Source organism: Neolamprologus brichardi, unplaced genomic scaffold (genome assembly GCF_056152115.1).
Source record: "Neolamprologus brichardi isolate AB-2024 unplaced genomic scaffold, ASM5615211v1 NODE_ptg000033l+_length_6344489_cov_1, whole genome shotgun sequence".
NCBI classification, from domain to species: domain Eukaryota; kingdom Metazoa; phylum Chordata; class Actinopteri; order Cichliformes; family Cichlidae; genus Neolamprologus; species Neolamprologus brichardi.
The window spans coordinates 1497227-1520710 of NW_028270137.1; the positions used below are offsets into that span (position 1 = coordinate 1497227).

The following is a 23484-nucleotide window of genomic DNA, read 5'->3' on the forward strand; positions in this document are numbered from 1 at the left end:
AAAGCAGTGGCCTATTTATGATGTTGTTCTTTTTTAAACCTTACAATGTAAAGCAAGAAGGTCTGTGACTGTGACTGTATCTGTCCATGACTCACTCCAGCTGTCCATTAGTGTCCATTTGATTAAACTTTGTATTGTTGCCATTTTTTATGATATCATTTTGTCTTTAGCGAGTTGAGTGATTTCATCCCGTAGTTTGTGAGAGTCGTCTGGAGCACTGAGGTGACACGTTTGAGGTAGAATTTTCCATTTAAATGTAAGTGTTGTAATTATGCCAGTTAATGCTAGTGAAAGGTTGATGCTGTAGTTACCTTGTTCTATTCTAGTGTGTAGGCTTTAGAAATTATTTGTGACTTCTGTGTTTATTAATGAGACTGGACAAGAACTCGAGGCTGGGTTTTTATAAGCAAAGTTCCAAATTGTTCTATTTAAATGTTTCTTCTGACGTTCTCCGATGGAATAAATTCTGTTTATATATAATCAGCAGTCGAGTACTTTGTTTACATACAGGTCTTAAGAATCATTCTAGGCCCTCTCCTCTTGTCCCTGTATATCCATGATTTACCGCCTGTGTGTTGTGGAGATGGTGTTAAAATGTATGACGATGATATTCGTATATATTGTCAAATAGAAATGGTATCAAACCATTTAGCACACGGAGACCACACAAACTACTGAGGACCATTTCTTATAATGAAACTGCAGCAAAATGAACACGCCCGCCACGTCATTTGTCATTTTGATTTTGGGATGTCTTTGAATTCTGAAGGTTGAGTAATGAATCAGTAATGAATCCAATGTCTAAAGCTGTGTGCACACTGGGAGTCACTTGCAGTCATGTGGCAGTCAGAGTCTACAGAAAGTCAATGATGTCTTCAAGGGAATAAAGGGCGAAATAATCACTGACACTGGGAAGTGTGGGCATGAGCAGGAACCATGATAAACTTCTCTCAACTTTTAGGCTGAAGTGACTACCAATGAGAGTGAAGTACACTAATGATTGACTTGGTAGTAAATGCATTAGAGGGTCAGCTAGTCAATTCAATTCAATTCAATTTTATTTATATAGCGCCAAATCACAACAAAAGTCGCCTCAAGGCGCTTCATAGGTACAGAGAAAAACCCAACAATCATATGACCCCCTATGAGCAGCACTTTGGCGACAGTGGGAAGGAAAAACTCCCTTTTAACAGGAAGAAACCTCCAGCAGAACCAGGCTCAGGGAGGGGCGGGGCCATCTGCTGTGATTGGTTGGGATGAGAGAAGGAAGACAGGATAAAGCTAGTCATCTAGAGCCCGAATGTCCACAAATGACCAGCTGTCAGCTTCATTACGATGGCTGACGCGCAAATTGCTTCCAGTGTGGATGCAGCGTAAGCAGTTTGTCTAACATTGATACACTCAGTCACACACTCAGTCACACACTCAGTCACACACTCAGACACACTGGGGGCAGTTCAGGATTCAGTGTCTTGCATAAGGACACTTATTCCATGTCTGTAAAATAAAGATTTATTATCTTGGTTGAATATATTGTTTTATTTATGCTGCATTTAACAGTTTCTGTATCTCTCCTGTCTTTCAGGTCACACAGGACGCTTCATCAGAGCGATATTCTGCACCAGTCTGCTGTTTGTTCTGGCTCATATCTGCTTCCAGACAGTACTATACACATATCCTCCTCTCAACACTGCAATAGGTGATAACTGCTCACAATGGAATACCATAACCAGACATATAGGACTGTCGAGGTAGGTAACTATGTAACTATCTATGAGTTGCACCATGTGTCAGTGTCACTGATGGTAAATGTAGCCTACAAGTAAACGCAAAGCCTCCCACCGCTCTCGCCTTTTCTCCTCACCCTCAGCCAGTCGTGGCAGACCGCTGCCTCCTCCCTGAGCCTGCTTCTCCCACAAAGTTATTTTTTCCTTTGCACTTGCAACGCACTTGCTCACAGGGGGGTCACATGATTGTTTGGCCTTTCTCTGTATTATTTTAGCACCTTTAGATGAAAGTTGTTGTAAGTTTTACACGATATAAATAAGAGAATTAAAAATAAATTGAACTGAATAGATACATGAGGAACAAAATACTGAAGTGAAGATGCTTATTTTAAAACACTGCCATTAATACTTTTTCATTTGAACACAGCGCTGTACATTTAATCACATTTCATTCAGTTTACTTTAATGAAAGCGCCTTTTAAACCATCACTTATTCCCATTGTTAGAGTTGCACACAGGTCTTCACGGTCCTTGGTAACGAACATCTTGGAGAAGTTGCAAAACTTCTACGAACTGCCTGTCTTCTATCTTTTTGTGTTTTCCCAAACTCACGCTATGATAACGATTAGTGACCAGAGCGTCTGTTGCAGGACACCTTCTTCCTGTCCGTGTGCATCTATGTCACGTGGGCTGGATGCTGTTTTTGTAAAGCTGCAGATTAAACTGATTAGATTAGTATGAACTTGGCAGGAGACGACCTTAAATCCACTGTTGCATGTATATATTCATCTTTTAGCATTCTGTGTTTATTTGGTGAAGACATCGTCTTCTGTTAGTCATGTATCTAACTTTTTGCTTGATTTGCAGTAATGTGTCAAATAACATTTGAATGAATCCAGTGTTCCTGACAGAACTCTGGATTGTAATGATATCCATACATCCACCATGCACTGTGTATGTCTATGATATCTCTGAAATGTTTTAGATGAGTTGAGATAAAACGAGATATACTTTATTTATCCTATGATTGTAACAGCCTTACATGTGCACGTGTGTCATAGGCTTCCCTTGGACGACCCTTGGAAAGTGGCCCGTCTTCTGTGCCCAGACCTTGGTGTGTGTGTCGTTGCGTTGGTCACAGTCGTCCTCTGCAGCAGATTGGTCAGGAACAGAGAAATGGTGGCTGCTGCCAACATTACATCGGTGAGTCTCTTTGCATATGTTTAAATGTGTATCTTTATCTTTATCTTTATCTTTCTTTCAAACATGTTCACACCTGTATGTGTAACATTTGCTATTGTGGTCTAACAACCTAAAATGTGATGTCCACATTTAAGAGGTTAAGAATTCCTTTTTACTGAGACCATTTCTCTGAGACTTCAGTGAACAGCACATGAGTTTCAGTTCATCTACTGTAGTTTTTAGCTTTTAGGCCTCACACTTTTACTTTTGCCTTACGTTTGTCCACTTGCCACATATTGTTACGACGCACCAGGTCAAAATATAAAAGATGCGTTCTTTTGTAAGCAGCCGATGTCTAAAGAAAGCCTCTGAAACACCCAGAAAGCATTACAAGATATCATGAAATAAGGATCGGCTCAAGACTCTTTGCACAGTACTGTATATTCAGATTTCTACATTTATTTCATCAGATTTTTACATCAGTAGAGCTGAGAATGTGTCACAGGGTCCGCAGAAATAAAGTGTAGGATATCAGCTCCAGCACTGACCGAAGAAATCCTCTGGATGATGTCATTTCTAAAGCACGTCTTTCTTTTCATTCCTACACGTCTCAGCTAGAACATAATTCAACAGATGACACAGAAGATGTCGGGGATGATGATAACAGTGACTGTGATGATGATAATGAAGAAGAGGCAACAGGAGAGGAAGATGAAGAAGAGAGGTCATTAGCTGGTGATGCTGATGAGGTTTCCACAGTAACCAGAGCCAAGCAGCTGGCTGAGCAGCTGAAGGCTACGGCCCAGAAAGTTCTGCGGGACCTGGGGAGGGTCTTGGCGATTGGCCTGCTGGGTCTTGCTGGTGAGATCATCCTGTGTTTGGTTTTTTGTTACTTTTTATTACCCCTCATCTGTAAAAGGCCGACGGGGTGTTGTCGTCACCCTGCTGTGCGAGCGGGCGACGCGCACACCCAAGTTTGTGGACACGATGACTCGAGAATGAAGGGACATAGATTTCAAATTGATACCATCGGTGCAGGTACCAGGAGGCTGAGGAGGCCACTGGCTGCCGCAAGTATTATTATTTTTGCCTGTCTCAAATAGACATCTGGTTTAAAACAGTGCAAATAATATATGAGGCAAGGAAAGGGATGCTCCCAATCGAAATGAGTAAATGGTTCTTAGAAAGAGAAGGGAGGTATAATTTTAGAGAGGTGGAATTTAAAATTACAAAGAGTAAGAACAACATTGAAAAGGATGTCTATTTCAATAGCGGGAGTTAAATTCTGGAATGAGTTAAAAGAAGAAATAAAGGTCAGTAGTGATATAAACCAGTTTAAAATAAAACTCAAAAAAGAAATTTTAAATAAGTATAAGAACGAAGAAAATGCAATTAACCCGAGACAGCAGTCAAACTGATGTTTCTTTTCTTCTGCAAATTAGCAAATCTAAATATAGTTTGGTTGAACATGAGAAAATATTTTTTTGTGATGTTATGTTCTAAGTTGAAGGCGTTGTAACGTTTTTGTTGTTCAAATTTAGATGATGAGGATGTAAACCTGAGGGGGCTAAATAAGTATATACTTCTGCCTACTCCTTTTCAAACAACTGCATGGAAAGATTTATGAAACGTTGGTGAACGTATATGTTTGAAATAAAAAAGAACTGAACTGAACTGAATAGCAAAAAAAAAAAAGATTGACAGGAGATTTGGAAAAACAGGGAAAATAAGAATAAATGTCTAAATGCTGAAGAAAGAGCTGAAAGAAAAAACGCAGCCGAAACACGACGGATGTTGTTTACATGACGGCATTTTGTTTGTTTGCCCCGACAAAAGCTGCCAGTTGATTTTGCTTCATTGTAACGTAAAAAATAAAAACCTCTAAAGGAAATCCATCTCATGAAATTCTCGTTCATCAACATAGTCAAACAGTGAACATCATAAACGACCAAATCGTATAATTCCTTTAAGACACAAAGGAGCATAAAACTTTTATTAGGCCCACGTTGTTTGTAGTTCATTATCTGGACCTTTGTGTACATGCATATAAACCTCTGACCTTTTCTTTATAGGGATCACGCTGCCATCTGCCTTCTCAGCCATTTACTTCCTGCTTTTCATCGGTATTTGCACTTGGTGGGCGTGTCATCTTCCCATCAGCCACCTGGGTTTCAATGCGCTGTGTGTGATGGTGGGCTTCTTCACAGCTGGCCATATGGTGTGTCTGTATTTATACCAGAGTCTGCTGGCCCAGGCCCTGTTCCCCCCACAAAGCCTGTGGGCCAGGTAGGCCTTCTTTTTTTTTTTTTTGAAAATATTTATATATATATATATATATATATAAATATATATATAAGTTTATTTACTTAGGAAAATGAAGAAAGGTTGATTGTATTTCGGTAACTGCAAGTACTGTTGTTTATATACACACACACACACACATATATATATATATATATATATATATATATATATACACACACACACACACATATATATATATATATATATATATATATATATATATGTGCATATATACATATACACATATATATATATATATATATATATATATATATATATATATATATGTGTGTATATATACATATACACACATATATATATATATATATATATATATATATATGTGTGTATATGTATATGAAAAAAAAAAACAACGCATTCTAAAACAAAGTAAATGTAAAATAATAAAATAAATATTCTTCTGTAGCAATAACAAAGTATAACATCAATTATTCTGTAGCAATTACACAAGAATATCCAGTAATGTCCCTGCCTACAATTAAACACATTCACTTACTGAAAATCATCTGCTGTGGCAAACGGCTGCAAGCCTTTGACCACAAACTGAGTCACTGCTCGGTGACATTCGTCTATCCTGCCTGAAAGGAGACGCTACGGTAGACTGCAGCGAGAACTGCCAGCATCTGAGCCAGACTCTGTCTCATCATGGTCACCTAAATGCACAGTAATGGCAGGTTTGTAATAAGGCAGATCGCGCTAACATAATCTGCACTGTTAGTTGATTATTTACCTGCCGCATTAACGGGAGAGGACGTGCAAACGTTACCGCTGCTGCTGGGTTGAGATTCACGAGTCCGGAGCGGAATTAAAAGCACGACATTTATTTAAGGTCATCGCGTGTTTTGTGAGCAAATGTTTTTGCATATTCGTAGTGTTTCCTCCCTTAAATGAAATATCTACTTTGCAAGTATTGCAAGTTGCCCTGTTGTCATCCGTTCTTGTAAAGTAGAACCAAACTTTTGAGCGTTTGAGCCACCGTGTTTCCTGCCAGGTAAATGACGCTCCGCAACGTGGTGACGTCATTCGGGGCGACTGGAATCAATAAAGGTATCGTTTGCAAAAACGGCAAACAATTCCAAGGAATTGAAACAGTGGGAACCGGTTCTCAACAAGAACCGGGTTTTTTGATACCTATCCCTACTTCCAATGCAACAATATTAGACGTCTGGCTAATAGGGATGTGAAGGCTATAATATCCTTTTGTGTGGACTCAAGTGTAAGTGAGTGAACAGGAATCCCAAATACAGTAATCAGAGGACAAGGATGAAGAGTTACCCCAAGAACAGTCGACATAATAGCAAAATACCCTGTCCAGAAACTTTGTAGCTCAGGACACAGAATAAACATGTGGCTAAGGCATTTATCACAGTTATTTTCCACTTCTGGATACAATTCAGAAAGTCTAGACTTAGAGAAATGCGCCCTGTGTATGACCTTAAATTGAATACGTCCAAGACGAGCACAGGAGGTGAAAGATCGTACCCTCGCTATAGCCTGTTCCCAAGACTGTATTCGAATTCCTAGTTCTCCTTCCCATGTACACTTAAGGTAAGTCTTCATAATAACAGATTATATACATGTGCAGAATTACAGGGGACAGCGACCCTTTGGTGGCATCATTTCATACCGTGCATGGTTAGTCAGCAGATTTCAACAGAAATAGATGCCACATGACCGCAGGCAAAAGTGCTATTTCATCAGTGTTGCAGGACGTGTAAGTTGGGGGAAAAGAAACTCCAGTTGACGTGACGAAACCTCTGGCAGCGCCAGTTTTTGGCAGGGCAGCCATCTGTGGGGAGAGGGGAGAGAAAAGAGGGAAAGGGAAGACAAGGACAAACCCGACACTGTGAGATACAGAGAGACGACGACACGTAAGGACGTGCTGTAGTGACACATCGTGAGTGAGAACAAGTGACTGGAGAAGAAATGCTCAGTGCATCGTGGGAAGCACCCAGCAGCCTGAGCCTAAAGCAACATTGCTTTGTTAAAGGCAACGTTTGAAGCCTAATCTTAAAAGTAGAGGGGGGGTGTCCCCCAAACTGGAAACTGGTTCCACAAAAGAGGGGCCTTTAAAAACCCGCAGTGCTCTGACAGGGTGATATGGTACTATAAGGTCATTAAGATAAGATTAAAGACCGTGTACGTCTTGATACAGTTGGGTCAATAATTTATTGCACAGACAGATTTGTAACTGTGGATTTTACTGTCAAGATGTAACTGAAGTGCAGACTTTCTAATCTAAACAACTAAAAATATTTGAATTCATTGTTTAACAATTTATTTGGACTTTAGCTCAACACGGGTCTCTCTCTGGTGCGGTCGAATCACGTAGAGCCTCATATTCCCCGTCGGCCTTTTGTCCAGTTATTTTTGAGCCTCAGTTTAAAGTAGCTTTAATTCCTCAACAGATAATCCAGAATCTGTGTTAAATCCCTTAAATTAGAGCTGAAAGTCCACACTTGGCTCACGATTTACAGAAAAAATCTTGCAGTTGTCCAACAAACGGACCTGTTTTGGTTGGTTTTAATGTTTGAGTAATAAAGATCGACTGTGAGAGGCCGGCATTTAAACACATATAATTCAGCCTACAACAATAAAAATGTAGCTTGCTGCGCCTTCATGCCTGTAAACCCTCCTTAATTGTATCAGCACACATGTATTCATCTGTGGCTGTGAAATTTCTCTTCGCACCAAAAGTCGGGTCAACTATTCAAGCTTACTGAGAAGAAACGAAACGAGCGCAGTGTGACTGTGCTGGCATGAGCGGCATGAGTGGAATGAGCCTCCGCTGGGATTTACGATCGCTCGTCTTCTCGGTTTCTTCCTCGTGACGTCACGGCCCTCTTGGCAGGTTTCTGTGTCGGTATCACTTAGCCAGCTGTTCATCAGTCAGCCCCGTCGACGTTTACAGTGGAGTATGTTTATACTCCACTGTCATAAATCTGCGTCTCTTTAGTGAAGCTGACGGGAAAACAGTCAAAGGTTCAACAGCGATTCTTTGCAAAACAAGTAAATATGATAAATAATTGAAATCTGTGTTGTGCTTTTTATTCCTGTACTTTTCATTGTCTAAGGTCGGCTGATGATTGCCCGTCTGTTAATGTAGATGTATGATTATTATTATCAGTACTTTAAAATAACTCTTTTGATATTGCTGTGCCATGTCCCAGGTGTCAGCTGATCTTAAGCTTCACACTTTATTTGATCACGTTGGAACATGTTTGTTTCATCAACATGAGCCTGAAGATGAGTTCAACTCTGAGCTGTGTAAAAAGACTAGTAGAATAATAATAATAATAATAAATTTTATTTATGAGCGCCTTTCAAGTCACCCAAGGACACTTTACAATAGGATAAAGCTCTGGGGGCAGAGCAGCTGAAAGCTCTGCTTCCCATGGTGGTGAGGCGGAAGGAAGGTACAGCAAGCTGGATAGAAGAAGAAGAACGAAGTGAACGGGCAGAACAGGTGGTGGTTAACAGGTCAGAAAGGTGAGGAGGAGCGAGGTTATGAATGGCCTTGAAGGTGAGCAGAAGAAGTTTGAATATTATCAGGAATTTCACTGTGAGCCAGTGACGTTCCTGAAGAACAGGTGATGTGCTGGTAGGAGGGGTTCTGGTGATAATGCGAGCAGCAGAGTTCTGAACCAGTTGAAGCTTATGGAGGGATTTATGGGGGAGACCATGCAGAAGAGAATTGCAGTAGTCAATACGGGAGGTAACACGACTGTGAACAAGAATGGACGTAGACTGGGTGGAAAGAGAAGGAAGCAATCTGTTAATGTTACGTAGATGGAAGCAGGCAGAACGGGTGAGATTACTGATGTGGGATTTATAGGAAAGTGAACTGTCTAGGAATTGTGATGAGGGCACAGCTGTTGCACATGACTGAAGTGTGTCTGTAACGTGGACGGTGAAACTGCATGTAACACAGGTCGTGCAAATCTGTGACCCAACGTACTTGTACTTATTTAATTAGTGATGAAAGACAGGTTTCCAACGTAAAACCCCAAAACAAACAAACAACCCCCCAAAAAATGTGTACTAGTGTATCCCACCAAAAGCTTTCTTCTTTTGTCATTTAATTCAAAAAGGTTATTCCATGTTCAGGACACATTTTGAGTTCCTGCTTGTTCAGCGCACATAAACACAATCGTAGGAAAGACCGCTCGTTGGATTGTTGAGATTGTGACTCGCAGAGCCGCAGACGCACATCGCTGGAACAAAGCATATCAATGGAAAGTTGACTGGAAGTGAGACTCCTGAGACGACAGTCAAGAAAACCACCGAGAACCCTGCAGGGAATCTATTGTTGTCAAGAGGAGAGGTCAAGGGTCGGACTTGAACTTGGGCCATTCTAACCATGTAGCATGTGGTGGCTGCTCACGCTAAACCAGAAGCTGCATGTATGATTTTAGTGAGCTATAAGCTGTAATGATCAAAGTTAAAACATCTGAACATCTGAAATACTTCACTTGCAAACTTTACTGAGTTGACTGATGCTAATCGTACTTTAGCATTGTGGCTACGACTCTACAGCTTTGCTATGGTGCCAAATGTTCACTGATCACAGCTGATCATGCTCTAGATCCTGACACTTGGTCACAACAGTATCAGTAAATCAATGAACACAGGTGTATTCCTCGATTTCTTTCTCTTTTTTCTGCCTAGACTCTTTGGTCTGAAGGACATCATCATACCAGGAAACTGCAGCCTGCCCTATGACCTCAATCTGAACGGCAGTCATGATTGGCCAGTTTATGTCAACCCAGGAATCCTCTTCTTGCTCTACACTACCATAGTGACCGTCCTCAGAACAGGACGTCATGGAGGCTCGAACGCGGTACCTCCTCACTCACTCTTTATATAACATGTCATTATATTCTCTTAGTACTGAATGTGCCCCCACGGGCTTTTCTTTAAAGCTTTGTTATCGTATCAAATCTCACATATTGAAACAGTGTTTATACAAAAACACAAACATATTGATATTGAAAATATAAAAACAAACATAATAAACACTTTTATGACAAAATAACTCTTTTATTGAAAAGATTTTTACGTTGCTCATCAGAGCAAAGAGGCCCAGGTGGGTTTGACACAGACTCTGCAGCTCATGCACTCCTGTACCTGAAATCTTCTGAGGGCTTGTTTTTGTTCTGCAGGAAAAGCAGCAACAGGAGAAAAGAGGAGAGAGAAGAGAAGAGCTGGTGGAATTACAGCCTTGGAATGAACAAAAAGACGACTATGACGACGACACACAGGTGGATCATTTCTATTGGCTGTTCAAAAGGCTCTATTTGGATTTAAGCATCTATTGCCTGCGGCTGATATTTAAATAGATTCTTCTTCTCTTCTGTTTTTTTATATCGTACTACAGAAATGCTTGTCTATCTTCACTATATATCCAACTCAGCTTCAGTTGTGTAGCCCCAAATGACAACAGCAGTCGCCTCAGGGTGCTTTATATTGTAAGGTGTTCCACAGGGTTCAGTGCTAGGACCAGTTCAGTTTACATCATGCATGCTTCTCCTAGGCAGCATCATTAGTAGGTACATTTTTACTTCTGTGCAGATGACAAACTGAGGTTCTTGTACTTGTCTCTAAAAACTCGTAGAAATACAGATTCTAACTCAGGACATGTCCTTGTTAAATCTGGGACTAGTTTCTTCGATTTTTGTACAACATCTCTAAAATTAGAAACACCTTATCTCAGAGTTCATGCATTTATTACTGTTAGACTGGACTATTGTAATTCATTATTATCAGGATGTCTTCAGTTAATCCAGAATGCTGCAGTAGCCCCGATCAAGCACTGCTAACTTACTTGTTCCTGGATAAAACTTTCCTTTGTGCTGAAGCATATAGTTGAGGCTGGATCAGGTGACCCTGAATCCTCCCTTAGTTACTCTGCAATATGTTAAGGCTGCTGGGGGCTTCCCATGATGCACTGGGTGTTTCTTCTTACTCATACCAGTATCGACTGTGCTGTTCTTTGTGCTGCCGTCCAGATAGAGCTGGAGCTATTTAATATTTAAAACTGTCATATACCCTCCACATAAGTACAAATAAATGTGTGTGTGTGTGTGTGTGTGTGTGTGTGTGTTTCAGGTCGTACTCTTGTCTGTACCAACAGAAAGCGGAGGGACTGTGACCGAAGGCAGTCAGCCCTATCTCGGTACCAGCTGCTGTTTTTCACAGAAATGACTAACCAGTATAACTCACCCAGTATGAACAGTGGACAGCTGTTATAGGACTGACTGGAGGACATCAATCTGACAGCCTGAAGTGAATCGTTTATGATGTAGCGCACAAAAATGTGAAAAACCAGTGAACAATATTCTGGTGACATCACTGACTTTTTCAGCTTAATTGAAAAACAACATTTAATTGTCTCTGAGGGCGCACAGGTCGAGTATGCTCAAACCAAAAATGAGTTTTAATAGATGAAAAACATATCACCCAACAATTATCTGGGATCAGGGGTCTCAGTGAATATCACCCCCCTTATGACCATAAGTCATGTGACTGAGATACTTGCTTCCTGCAGCTCTAGCATAACTCAGTCTAACAGGAAGGACCCCAGACTCAGCCAGAAAGCTGCCATGATGGCAGCTTTACATTTACATTTACTGCTCCGTGCAGCCAAACAGCGTCTGACTCTTCAGCACGGCTTCACCTCTACGTGTCTCTGAAACAGAGGAGGCAAAATCACACAACTACTGTCAAAGGTGTGCTGACCAGCCTCCACTGGCACTGCCCCCGAACCCACCCCTCCTCTGCAGCTGATCCATAGACCACATCCCGCCACATCCCCACGTCCCCCGACTTAAGCAGGGGAGCCATCGAGCTTCTGCTACTTGCCATTGGTTTAATCCATGTCATAGAAACAAGAGCAGTGCCTGAGCGGTTCAGGGGCCCGCATCCATCATCCGGCAGTCCAGACGAAGGTGCCCCAGTTACCCACATTTCTAACGTTCCTGCCCTGGCACTTGTGCGGCTCCCGGTGAACGGGATGCAGCATCCGTAGCCACCAGGACCTACTGGGAAATGGGACTGGCTGGCTCTTCCCTGCTGGCTGCTTGGGCTCTCGCAGGGACCCTGGTGCTTTCAGGCGATCCTTTACCAGGATTACAGCCTGTTTCTCTCCAGGTGTTTTTGAGCGGCTGCTGCCTGCTCCAGTGGATCACTGTGAGCTCCACCACCATCGTGGTTAGCACCTCCACCAGTTGAGGCTGTCGCAGGCCTCACACTGATGCACTGGCGAACTCAGGTTTCAGTGATACTTTGACACCCAGATTTCAGGAGCTTTTAAGTCTCTGAACTTCTAATTGGTAGACAACCTGTCCTCCTCCTGAGCCACAGCTGCCTCTAGATCTGTAATATTGTCGTATTTAATGTGACTGAGCTGTCACAGCTGTTTTTTTCTTACCTCAACAAAGGGTTGTTGGAGGTCTGACGCAACATTGTGAAAATGATTCTTTTCTTTAGGTGCAGAGGCGAATGTGGGCTGCAGTGGCAAACAGAGTGAAAGCCCGTTCTTCCTGCTGGGAAGAGTGGTGATGCAGCAGAGTTACGTCTGTGCGCTCATAGCAATGATGGTAACCATGACGTTGTGTTCAGACTCATTTCAGCAGCTGCAGCGGCGTCACAGACTTTCACACTCAGTCACTTTGTGTCCAGGTTTGGAGCATCACATACCACAGCTGGTTAACCTTTGTGCTGCTGCTGTGGGCGTGTCTCATTTGGATCCTGCGTGCGAGGTACTGTTACCACACGTTTGTTACACATTTGTGACAGAACAAGTCAAGAGTCGGCTTCCTGGTTATTGTGTGTAAAATGTTCATTGATATTCTTAAATATTTATTAATTATTCCTCTAATTACTTCAAATTACTTTAGATTTTTTAATTAGTTTAGTAACAGAACGACAGAATTCTAATAATTTAACAGCTTCTAGAGGTTAAAAAACTCAGTACTTACTTAATCCTGACTGTATCTATCAGACCCTGATGAAGACTTGGATTGGTCTTCATCAGGTCTGGTTGCTTGCTTCCAAGAATAGATAGATAGATATAATTTTATTTCGAACATGCAAATATAATTGAAATAACAACAGAAAAAAAAACAAAAAACAAAGCTTAAAAATCATCAAGTTTTCATGTAAATATGTTTGTCTACAGAATGCGTGTGCTCGAAAAGGAGTAGGATGAAGTTTACACTTTTCTTGTTCCTACCCCCTTATTTCAAATTTCATTACTTACAAATCCATATCCAGGATTCAACATTATTTGATCATATATGGTTAACTATGTACAAGTCTAACACATTGAACATACACAAATAAAAACCATTTTCAGCACGTAAACAGAACAACAACAAACTACATTTTTACATAAACTAATCACCCTGTCTATAACACCCGCTTAATCTCTGAGCTTGTTTTATATCAAAGTGACAAACACCTTAATAAACACTTAAGGTTGGGTTACTCAGGCCTTGATCTATTAAAAAAAAAAAAAATTTGAAAAAAAAATTGAAAAAAATTTGGAAAAAAAAACTGAAAAAAAAATTGAAAAAAAATTGGAAAAAAAATTGAAAAAAAATTGAAAAAAAATTGAAATTTTTTTTTGAAAAAAACCTGAAAAAAAACCATTTGTTATATAAATTTATCCCAAACAGCCTCAGCAACTCCTCTTTTATATATTAAAAAATCCTTGATTGTGGATTTTGCTAATAATAACCGATAATTAAGAAGATTACAGATATTGTAGGGAAAAAATACATCACACAACAACAATTATCAATTGCAGTGTTTTTTAACCATTGTGCATTTAAAATAGTTTCCCAGTATTGTAATAGTCTGATGGCGTTGGGGGCGGGGTCTGTGTTTTCAGGCGACATGCAGCCACGTTGTGCTCTCCGTTCATCCTGCTCTACGGCCTGGCTCTGTGCTGTCTGCAGTACGTCTGGGCCATGGAGCTTCAACCCGAGCTGCCCACCACAGTGGGAACCATGAGCCTCGGACAGCTGGGGCTGAATCGAACCCAGTACCCCTGCCTCAGACTGGGAGCTATGGTAAGAAGAGAGCATACGTGACATGATAACGAAGTTATGAAATTGTGACGAGTTGTAACATTCAGCAGGATGTTTACCCATAAATATTCATCATCATTGGCAAAAGTTTGTCTTTACTGGGACTTATTGGTCTGTACAGCTCCTAGCACAGGGGTGTCAAACTCAAACACACAGTGAGCCAAAATTCAAAACTGGAACAAGGTCACGGGCTAACGTTAATATTTACTGAAAAAAAAATCTTCCTCCAGATTTAAGAATGAATCTCTTCTTATGGACTCAAACAAGCTGAAAAACTGAATATGAAACAAGCAAAGCTTAATACTAAACAATATATATATTAGCTGTATAATACCAGTAGGCCAGCTCTGATAATAATTTAGTATTGGCCCGCGGGCCCGACTTTGACACCCATGTCCTAGAAGGTTAAACTGTCCAGTTCCCACCATGTGCTCTCGAACAACAACAACAACAACAACAACAACAACGATAGCAGAGCTGGTTTCTGAGATCATTTCTACATCAGATACTCACTGATGTTGGTCAGAGGCTGAATGTGCAAGAACTGCGTCTTGTTCCTTTAAACCACAGCATGAGTGCCTTCAGTGCTAATTCTTAACCTGACTTGATCTATAATTATAAAAGTAGTCTCGCTCTCAACACAGTGAAACAGAATAAAGACACGACTAACAGATGAAGGATGAAAACAGCTTCATCACTTTGACAGCAAGTGTGCTGCAAATATAACACGTTTGAAATTAACAGCATGGACGCTGCAGCTCCACTTGTGTCTGTTTATTCTACCACAGAAACCTTTGAGCACAACGATGCACAGAAACACTGCAAACACAAACAAAAACATCAGTAAGCAACAAAGACAGACGTACTGCTGCTTAGCCAAGAGCCAGCTGTTGGTAAATAAGCTGAAATATGACATTTAGCTTTGAGTTAATAATAATAATGGATTGGATTTATATAGCGCTTTTCAAGGCACCCAAAGCGCTTTACAATACCACTATTCATTCACTCTCACATTCACACACTGGTGGAGGCAGCTACGGTTGTAGCCACAGCTGCCCTGGGACAGACTGACAGAAGCGAGGCTGCCATATCGCACCATCGGCCCCTCTGGCCAACACCAGTAGGCGGCAGGTGAAGTGTCTTGCCCAAGGACACAACGACCAGGACAGAGAGCTCAGGGATCGAACCGGCAACCTTCCGGTTACAGATACGCTTCCCAACCCCCTGACAGCCAAGTTGGATAATATTTCTAATCAAATCTGAAGGAGCTCGAGGGAATCGCCAAAGAAGAGCGGGAATAGTCCGGAGACGTGTCAGCCAGTAGCTTTGCTGCGTTCTCACCACAGAGCTGACGTTTCATGTTGGACTAACCTGGTTTGGTGACTGGAGATCGGACTGTTGAGCACATTCAGCCCCTCCGTGGGCAAAATCCTGAACCCATTCATGGATCAGAGTGTGACAGAAAACACTTATAGACTAAAGTGATGTATGGATGTGTGTGTCCGTGCATGAGTGAGGCTGGTAGTAAACAGCACTCCTTTCAGTGCCCTGCAACACGGATCCCTGATCATCCCGCTGTTTTTGTGCAGCTCGGCTCATTTTTGTGTATTTGGTTACGTTGTGTGTAATTACTGTACAGACCATTGTTTGTCTCGTGTGTTTTTGGTTGATTTGCTGGATGCTCAACAATGATGTGTTGCATGAATTTGCAGTAAGTAAAATCACGCTGCTGGTTGTACTTTTTTGTATTCTGCGTGTCTGAAAACTGAACTTGTGGTCTTCATGTTCGTCCGCCTGTTTTCAACCCTCCTTTTTCCCCTCTGTCTCTCCAGCTTTTATTTACCTTGACCTTTTGGCTGCTAGTACGTCAGTCAGTGAAGGAAAACTTCAGCAGGAAGAGGAAAATAGCCACACCACTACAGGAAGTCACTACAGGAGGTCAGAACACACACACAACTTCACACAGACCTGCTGATCAACCGACTCAAAACATAATGAGATGATTCAGATTTGTTTTCATATCAGTGATTAGATGTTAAAAAGTCTGGTAAAATAAGATGTACTGTGTTTATCGCAGAGTTAAACACATCAAAAATACAACAAATAGCTTAAATACGTAGAATCGTACAATATGACAGAACAAATATCATAAAAAAGTTCAAAACAAAACAAACTGGATCCTGATCTTCAACGATGGATTACCACTAAAAGTACTGGACACATCCCGACATCACAAACACTGCAGTTCCTCTGCCAGTCTGAGTGAGGTCTCGATCCTTCAAAATGTTTATTTCCCAGCACTGTGTGTGGGAAGTTTTCCATCGAGCAGGATACTACAGGACACTCCGACACCACAGATGTCTCTCTTAGCCTTTCATTGAGCCGCAGCTCTGCAGCGTCTCCTCGGACACGTTCAGCTGTGTGGCAGCAGCGTGGCTCTCCATCGTTGCTGTACACCTAACCTCGCTTTCTTCCTCACGTCTCGTCCTTATTAGACGAGGAGGCTGGTAACGAATCTGTGCTGAAGGTTCTGGGAGGCAAGGTGATGAGCTGCTATGCCAAATACTGGATCTATGTCTGTGGAGGGATGTTCATCATGGTGTCCTTTGCTGGAAAACTTGTTGCATACAAGATCATCTACATGCTGCTGTTCCTGCTCTGCATGTGCCTTTATCAGGTATGCAGACCAAATAAATGGGTTCTGGCACTTTTGTGTTAAACTGTATTTTATAATAAATCATTTAAACTTTTAACTCGTAACTTGTTCCTTCAGGTTTACTATTCTCTGTGGAGGCGCCTGCTGAAGCTCTTCTGGTGGCTCGTTGTGGCCTACACCATGCTTGTGCTGATTTCCATCTACACTTACCAGTTTGAAGACTTCCCTGGATACTGGAGGAACTTGACTGGTTTCACAGAAGTACAGTACGTGCTGTAACTGAAGCTTTTCTAATCCTGTCTGCACCGTTTACCTGCCTGTGCACAGATTTACAGCAATAATTCTGTAATATGTGTTATATAGATTATTTACACTGAACACAAATATAATCACAACACTTTTGTTTTTGCTCCCATTTTTCATGAGCTGAACTCAAAGAAACATTTTCTACAAACACTAAAGATCCATCACTTCCATGTATTGTCCACAAATCTGTCTAAATCTGTGTTAGTCAGAACTTCTCCTTCACTGAGCTAATCATCCCACCTCACAGGTGTGGCCTGTCAAGGTGCTGATTGGACAGCATGAATATTGCACAGATGTGTCTGAGACTGCACACAATAAAAGGCCACAGTTTTGCTTGGGGGGGGGGACACGCTGTTGTACACGCTGTTCCAGAACATCCCAGACATGCTCAGTTGTTGACATGTCCGGTGAGTCTGCTGATCATGAAGAACTGGGATGTTTTCAACTTCCAGGAGTTGTGTACAGAACCATATGGGGCCGTGCATTATCAAATGTGAGCATTTGCCCAATCAACGAGCTGCAGTCAGGTCCAGACCCCGATGAGGACCACGAGCATGCAGATGAGCTTCCCTGAGATGCTTCCTGACAGTTTGTGCAGAAATTCTTTGGTTATGCAAACGACTGTTGCTGCAGCGGGTGGCAGGTCGCAGACCATCCTGGAGGTGAACATGCTGGATGTGGAGGTCCTGGCTGGTGTGGTCACACGTGGTCTGTGGTTATGAAGCCGGTTGATGTACGGCCAAATTCTCTGAAACGCCTTTGGAGACGACTTATGGCGAGAAATGAACATTTATTTCACAGGCAACAGCTCTGGTTGACATTCCTGCAGTCAGCATGACCATGGCACGCTCCCTCAAAGGTTTCAACATCTGTAGCTTTGTGCTGTGATCAAACTGCATGTTTCAGAGTCGCCTTTTATTGTGGGCAGTCTCAGGCTACGTCCACACGTACCCGGGTATTTTTGAAAACGCAGATTTTTCTATGCGTTTGCACCTTTCGTCCACACGTAAACGGCGTTTTCAGTCACTGAAAACGGAGATTTTTAAAAACTCCGGCCAGGGTGGAGATTTCTGAAAACTCAGTTTTTGCATTTACGTGTGGACGAGAAAAACGCAGAAAACGCAGCGTCAAAGGTGTGCGCCTTTTTTGACGTCACACTGTGCGCCACGTTATTGTTTCGGTGAAATGAATTTCTACAATACTGTTACTGTTAATTGTCTCTGCAGTGTTTAAATGCTTACATATACACACACAGTTACTGTCCCTCCACACATACGACTCGGTTCTGCTTCGATGCCCCAGCTTTGTTTACTATTTCCCACCGAGGCTTCTTGACTTCTGATTGGCCAACATTTCTGCACGGTTAGGAATATAGCGCCACCTGCTGCTTTGGCATGTTCCTAGCAGCGTCTTTTATTGTGGGCAGCCTCAGGCACATCTGTGCAATATTCATGCTGTCCAATCAGCACCTTGACAGGCCACACCTGTGAGGTGGGATGATTACCTCAGCGAAGGAGAAGTTCTCACTAACACAGATTTAGACAGATTTGTGGACAATACATGGAAGTGATGGATCTTTAGTGTTTGTAGAAAATGTTCAGCTCATGAAAAATGAGAGCAAAAACAAAAGTGTTGCGTTAATATTTTTGTTCAGTTTTTATTTATAACGCACCAAATCACAACATCAGTCGCCTAAAGGTGCTTATAGTATATAAAACATTATACATACATGTGTTTCATATAAATATATTTGATAACTTTTTTATTTTCTTTAGCCGAGATAATTGAACCTTTCAGTTAAATCAAACGTGTGAATTTTGATCATATGTACTGTAATGCCTCTATAATAAATAAGCATGAAATCCAGAAAGCTAAACAGCATGAGGTGGTTCGTTTACAAACACATTCTAAGTCAAAGTTTTAATTTATACGTGCAAAATTTACACAAATCTGCACCATCATGAAACATTTTTACCAAAAATGTACATTTTTCATGATTTCTGGGGTCCAGGGTGTGTTGGGCCATTTTTGACACAAAACAAAAGAAACAAAACTTTCTGTCCATATCGCTCTCTCGCTCTCTCTGTCACTCCCAAAACTTTACCCTCTTCCTAAGCAACCACATCTCATGATTTTTTTATTGGTCGATATGCTACATTTGTCCACCAATAGGAAAGGGCTGGCATTTCTTTTCTTCTTTTTTTTGCACTGCACTTAGAAAATGCTTTTTTTCCGTTTCTTGAAACGTGACGATAGTATTCAGAAACCCCTCATTCCACTCCCAGAGTGTAACAATCAACCACAGCCTGTGCTGAAATCTGAACATGCCCGTGGTGTTGCTCTGTCATCCTCAGGCTGGCAGCGATCGGCCTGGAGACCTTTGCTCTGTCTGAACTCTTCACTAGTATTCTGATCCCCGGCTTCTTCCTGCTGGCCTGCATCCTACAGCTGCACTACTTTCACAAGCCGTTCATGAGAATCACTGACCTGGAGCAGATCACACCCATACACAGGTAACACATCCTGCTGCTGCTCATGACATGGAATGTCTTTGGTGTTCTTCATAGTACAGTGTTAGTACTGTTTTCGGATGCTATCACCTCTTAAGAAGCTACCCAAGTTAGCTTTTACGTCCTGTGTGGAGTTGCTACACAGCTCTGTCTTTATGGCCGTTATTCCAAGAGGAGTCAGCAACAATATCACAGAGAAAACTGCTGGTTTGTAAAACTGGGAAAGTGCACTTCTACATGTGTGTGAGTTTAAAAATACAGAAAGTAGGGATGCACTGATACCACTTTTTTGGAAACGAGTACGAGTACTTGCATTTCAGTACTCGCCGATACCGAGTACTTAATAAAAACATGATTTAAATTTACAGGTAACAGCTTTAGTCCTATAATTTAACAAACAACAAACAAACAAGGGACTAGTTTGGAATTAAGAACATTTATTTAAAATGAAAAGCATGTTGTATGCAACATATTACAGAATAAATAATTATAAAAAACAAAATTTAATTTTAAATTTGTTCGTCTGTTTCTCTGTTTAGACGTCTCACTAGCACAGTCACAGCTGGGATGACATCAGAGGCTAGTGCGTCGTAGCTGCTCACTTTTTTAGTTCCTCAAAGGGGGCGAGGATGGCAACAGTCGTCTCCATAAGAGCCCATTGGTGAGCAGTGAGATAGTCAGGGAGTTCGTGCTCGGACACGCCCAGCACTCGCTTTTGCTCAATGAGGGACTAGAACATGTAATACGTGCTGTTCCAGCGCGTCTGTACGTCCTGCTGCAGTCTCTTTATTGGCTGGTTGAGCTGTCCCTGAATGTCCTCGAGGCGGGAGTAGGCTAAGGAGGAGTGTTTAAAATGCCCAACTATTTTCTGTCCCACTGCTGTAGCATCAGCTATGCTCCTCTGTGCTAATAAGCGTGGGTAAATAAGCATGGGTAAATAAGCGTGGGTAAATAAGTGTGGGTAAATAAGCGTGGGTAAATAAGAGTGGGTAAATAAGCGTGGGTAAATAAGTGTGGGTAAATAAGCGTGGGTAAATAAGCGTGGGTAAATAAGCGTGGGTAAATAAGCGTGGGTAAATAAGAGTGGGTAAATAAGCGTGGGTAAATAAGAGTGGGTAAATAAGAGTGGGTAAATAAGCGTGGGTAAATAAGAGTGGGTAAATAAGCGTGGGTAAATAAGAGTGGGTAAATAAGCGTGGGTAAATAAGCGTGGGTAAATAAGAGTGGGTAAATAAGTGTGGGTAAATAAGTGTGGGTAAATAAGCGTGGGTAAATAAGCGTGGGTAAATAAGCGTGGGTAAATAAGCGTGGGTAAATAAGAGTGGGTAAATAAGTGTGGGTAAATAAGTGTGGGTAAATAAGCGTGGGTAAATAAGAGTGGGTAAATAAGTGTGGGTAAATAAGCGTGGGTAAATAAGCGTGGGTAAATAAGCGTGGGTAAATAAGCGTGGGTAAATAAGCATGGGTAAATAAGCGTGGGTAAACTCTTTGTACTCGTTGTCGTGTTGGGATTTTGGTGCTTGATTAAATTACTTGTGTTAAATGCGCTACCTTTAGAGCCTCTGGACAATTTCGCTGAGCACAATTTGCAGTCCGCCTTTGTTTTCGCGTCTTCGTTCACTTTGAAATAGTTCCACACGGCTGACTTGTCTCGCCTGCCCTTCTCTCAGCTCTGAGCTGCAGCCGGGGCCTGGGGGCGGGTACTCGGGGCCTGGGGGCGGGTACTCGGGGCCTGGGGGCGGGTACTCGGGGCCTGGGGGCGGGCACATGCCGCTCAAACATAGACAGGTCTCAGACCGTGGTATCGGTCCTCGGTATCGGGGGACTTTTAACGAGTACGAGTACTTTAGAAAATGTGGTATCGAGGCCGATACCAGTATCGTTATCGGTGCATCCCTAACAGAAAGTCATGTGACAGATGTGATTTAATTAAAGAGCTAGCGATCCTTCCATGGAAAAGGAAACAAGCAGATAGAGGAACAGCTCCTAATGCTGGAACGGTTAAACCTGGTTTTAAATATTTAGATGATGAGAGGAGCCACAAACAGCTTTGTTGTCCTTGAAGTTTTCATTCAGTTTTTGGTTGCGCTTGGTTTCTATATGGCGTGACGCCCACCATCACCTGTTATAAAGAAAGGTGATGTTTTTGCTTCGGTCTAATCTTTTCAGGAAAAAGCGCAGTGACCAGACTGGCTCTGCTGATGTGCAAATGAACAATGACGAGGACCTTGTTGCAAACACTGATGACGACTCTGAAGATGAAGGTAAAACAAACATGCAGGTTTATTATAATTCTGTAAAAGTTACTTTCTAATATCATATAGAAGTGTGAGGTCGTTACATCTGAACGAGACAGCAACGACTGCTAACTGATCATGTTTGTCCTTGAATGGGTCACTGTCCCACTCATCTTGTCTTACTGGTGTTGATGCTCCAGAGCTTCTCGTCCTCCTCTCTTACTCGCAGCGGTCCTGAAGTTTGAAATGACACTGTGTGCCTGTCCACTTCTTCTTAATTTAAGAATCATCCCAGTCAGACTCACAGATGTTTGTCTGATTTCTTCATTAGTGGAGCTGATGCCTAGTAAATGGGGCCTGGTGATGGACAGGTTACTGGATCTTTCCAGAAGATTCTCTGACATTCTCACCACAATTCAAGAGTTTCTCTGGAGGCTTCTGGAGCTTCACATCCTGAAGATGGTGGCCTTCTTCTCTGTGTGGGTCGCCCTCGAGGAGGTACAGGCAAAGACTGAAGCACTAAGTTATTGTTGTGTCTTTATTTTGAACATGTTACAACAACAGCAGAGAAAAAAACAAAACAGTAATAATTATAAATAACTGCAGCAGGAGGAGCTTATTTAATCCCGCCCCCTGGTCTTCTTCCTGTTTATGGCCTAGTATGTAGTATGACCCCAGTAACACATCAACAGATATACAGATATACTGAGATATATACTTATATAAACATGCTTGTGCACCCACACACACACTTACACACACATCCCTGTAGTGGGTGATCCACCCGATCCACGCCCTCCTCTCTGTACGACTGGTTCATGCTGGGACGTTGCTCCAGTTCTTCTCAGTCTGTTCCTCAGCTTCACTCCACACAGAGATGCAAACTCCTCGTAGTGTTGGACGGATACAGGAATGTTTTAAATGTAATTCCCACATTATCCAAGCTTGATGAGGAATATTCACCCGGCTTCACAAACTGTTTCCTGTCACGTGAATCATTTTTCACTCGATCCCAGACTGTTCCAGTTAACATGTGGTGATTGATTGTATCAAATGCCTTCTAGTTATCGAGGAATAATCCGGCTGCATACTGTTTCTGATCGATAGCATTTATAATCTCCTCGATTTATTCAATTAACGGCAGTGATGATGATGATGAGTCCACACTGACTGTCAGAGTCATTCATGTCTATCTGAGATTAGATATTAGACGTCACTGTCCCGTATCCTCCACTGCAGATGATGAATATACACTGTTAAAAAAAACATCTTTAAAAAACGGTAATATCCCAGCAGCTGGGGCGCCAAAATACGACCGTAAAATAACAGAAAATAACTTTCTCATAAAAATACGGTTATTTCCAGTAATGACAATACAGTTTGTTGCGCTAATTTTACAATTTTACCTTTTCCAAGTTTAGACCAGGGGTGGGCAATCTCAGTCCATGA

At 41.8% G+C, this 23484-nt stretch overlaps 1 protein-coding gene across 4 annotated transcripts in view; it reads left to right on the forward strand.

Moving 5' to 3' along the window:
• The window catches only part of piezo1 (piezo type mechanosensitive ion channel component 1 (Er blood group)), a 95530-nt gene that overhangs the window by 21990 nt on the left and 50056 nt on the right, over positions 1 to 23484 (forward strand). For all 4 annotated transcript variants that reach the window (XM_087837521.1, XM_087837522.1, XM_087837524.1 and 1 more), the window contains exons 3-18: positions 1586 to 1751; positions 2789 to 2930; positions 3524 to 3770; positions 4982 to 5195; positions 9903 to 10074; positions 10397 to 10495; positions 11343 to 11409; positions 12723 to 12832; positions 12915 to 12994; positions 14128 to 14308; positions 16159 to 16264; positions 16822 to 17003; positions 17100 to 17248; positions 19643 to 19801; positions 21968 to 22062; positions 22367 to 22533. In XM_087837521.1, coding sequence (XP_087693647.1) covers positions 1586 to 1751; positions 2789 to 2930; positions 3524 to 3770; positions 4982 to 5195; positions 9903 to 10074; positions 10397 to 10495; positions 11343 to 11409; positions 12723 to 12832; positions 12915 to 12994; positions 14128 to 14308; positions 16159 to 16264; positions 16822 to 17003; positions 17100 to 17248; positions 19643 to 19801; positions 21968 to 22062; positions 22367 to 22533 — 2336 coding nt within the window. The remainder of the gene's footprint in view (positions 1 to 1585; positions 1752 to 2788; positions 2931 to 3523; positions 3771 to 4981; positions 5196 to 9902; positions 10075 to 10396; positions 10496 to 11342; positions 11410 to 12722; positions 12833 to 12914; positions 12995 to 14127; positions 14309 to 16158; positions 16265 to 16821; positions 17004 to 17099; positions 17249 to 19642; positions 19802 to 21967; positions 22063 to 22366; positions 22534 to 23484) is intronic.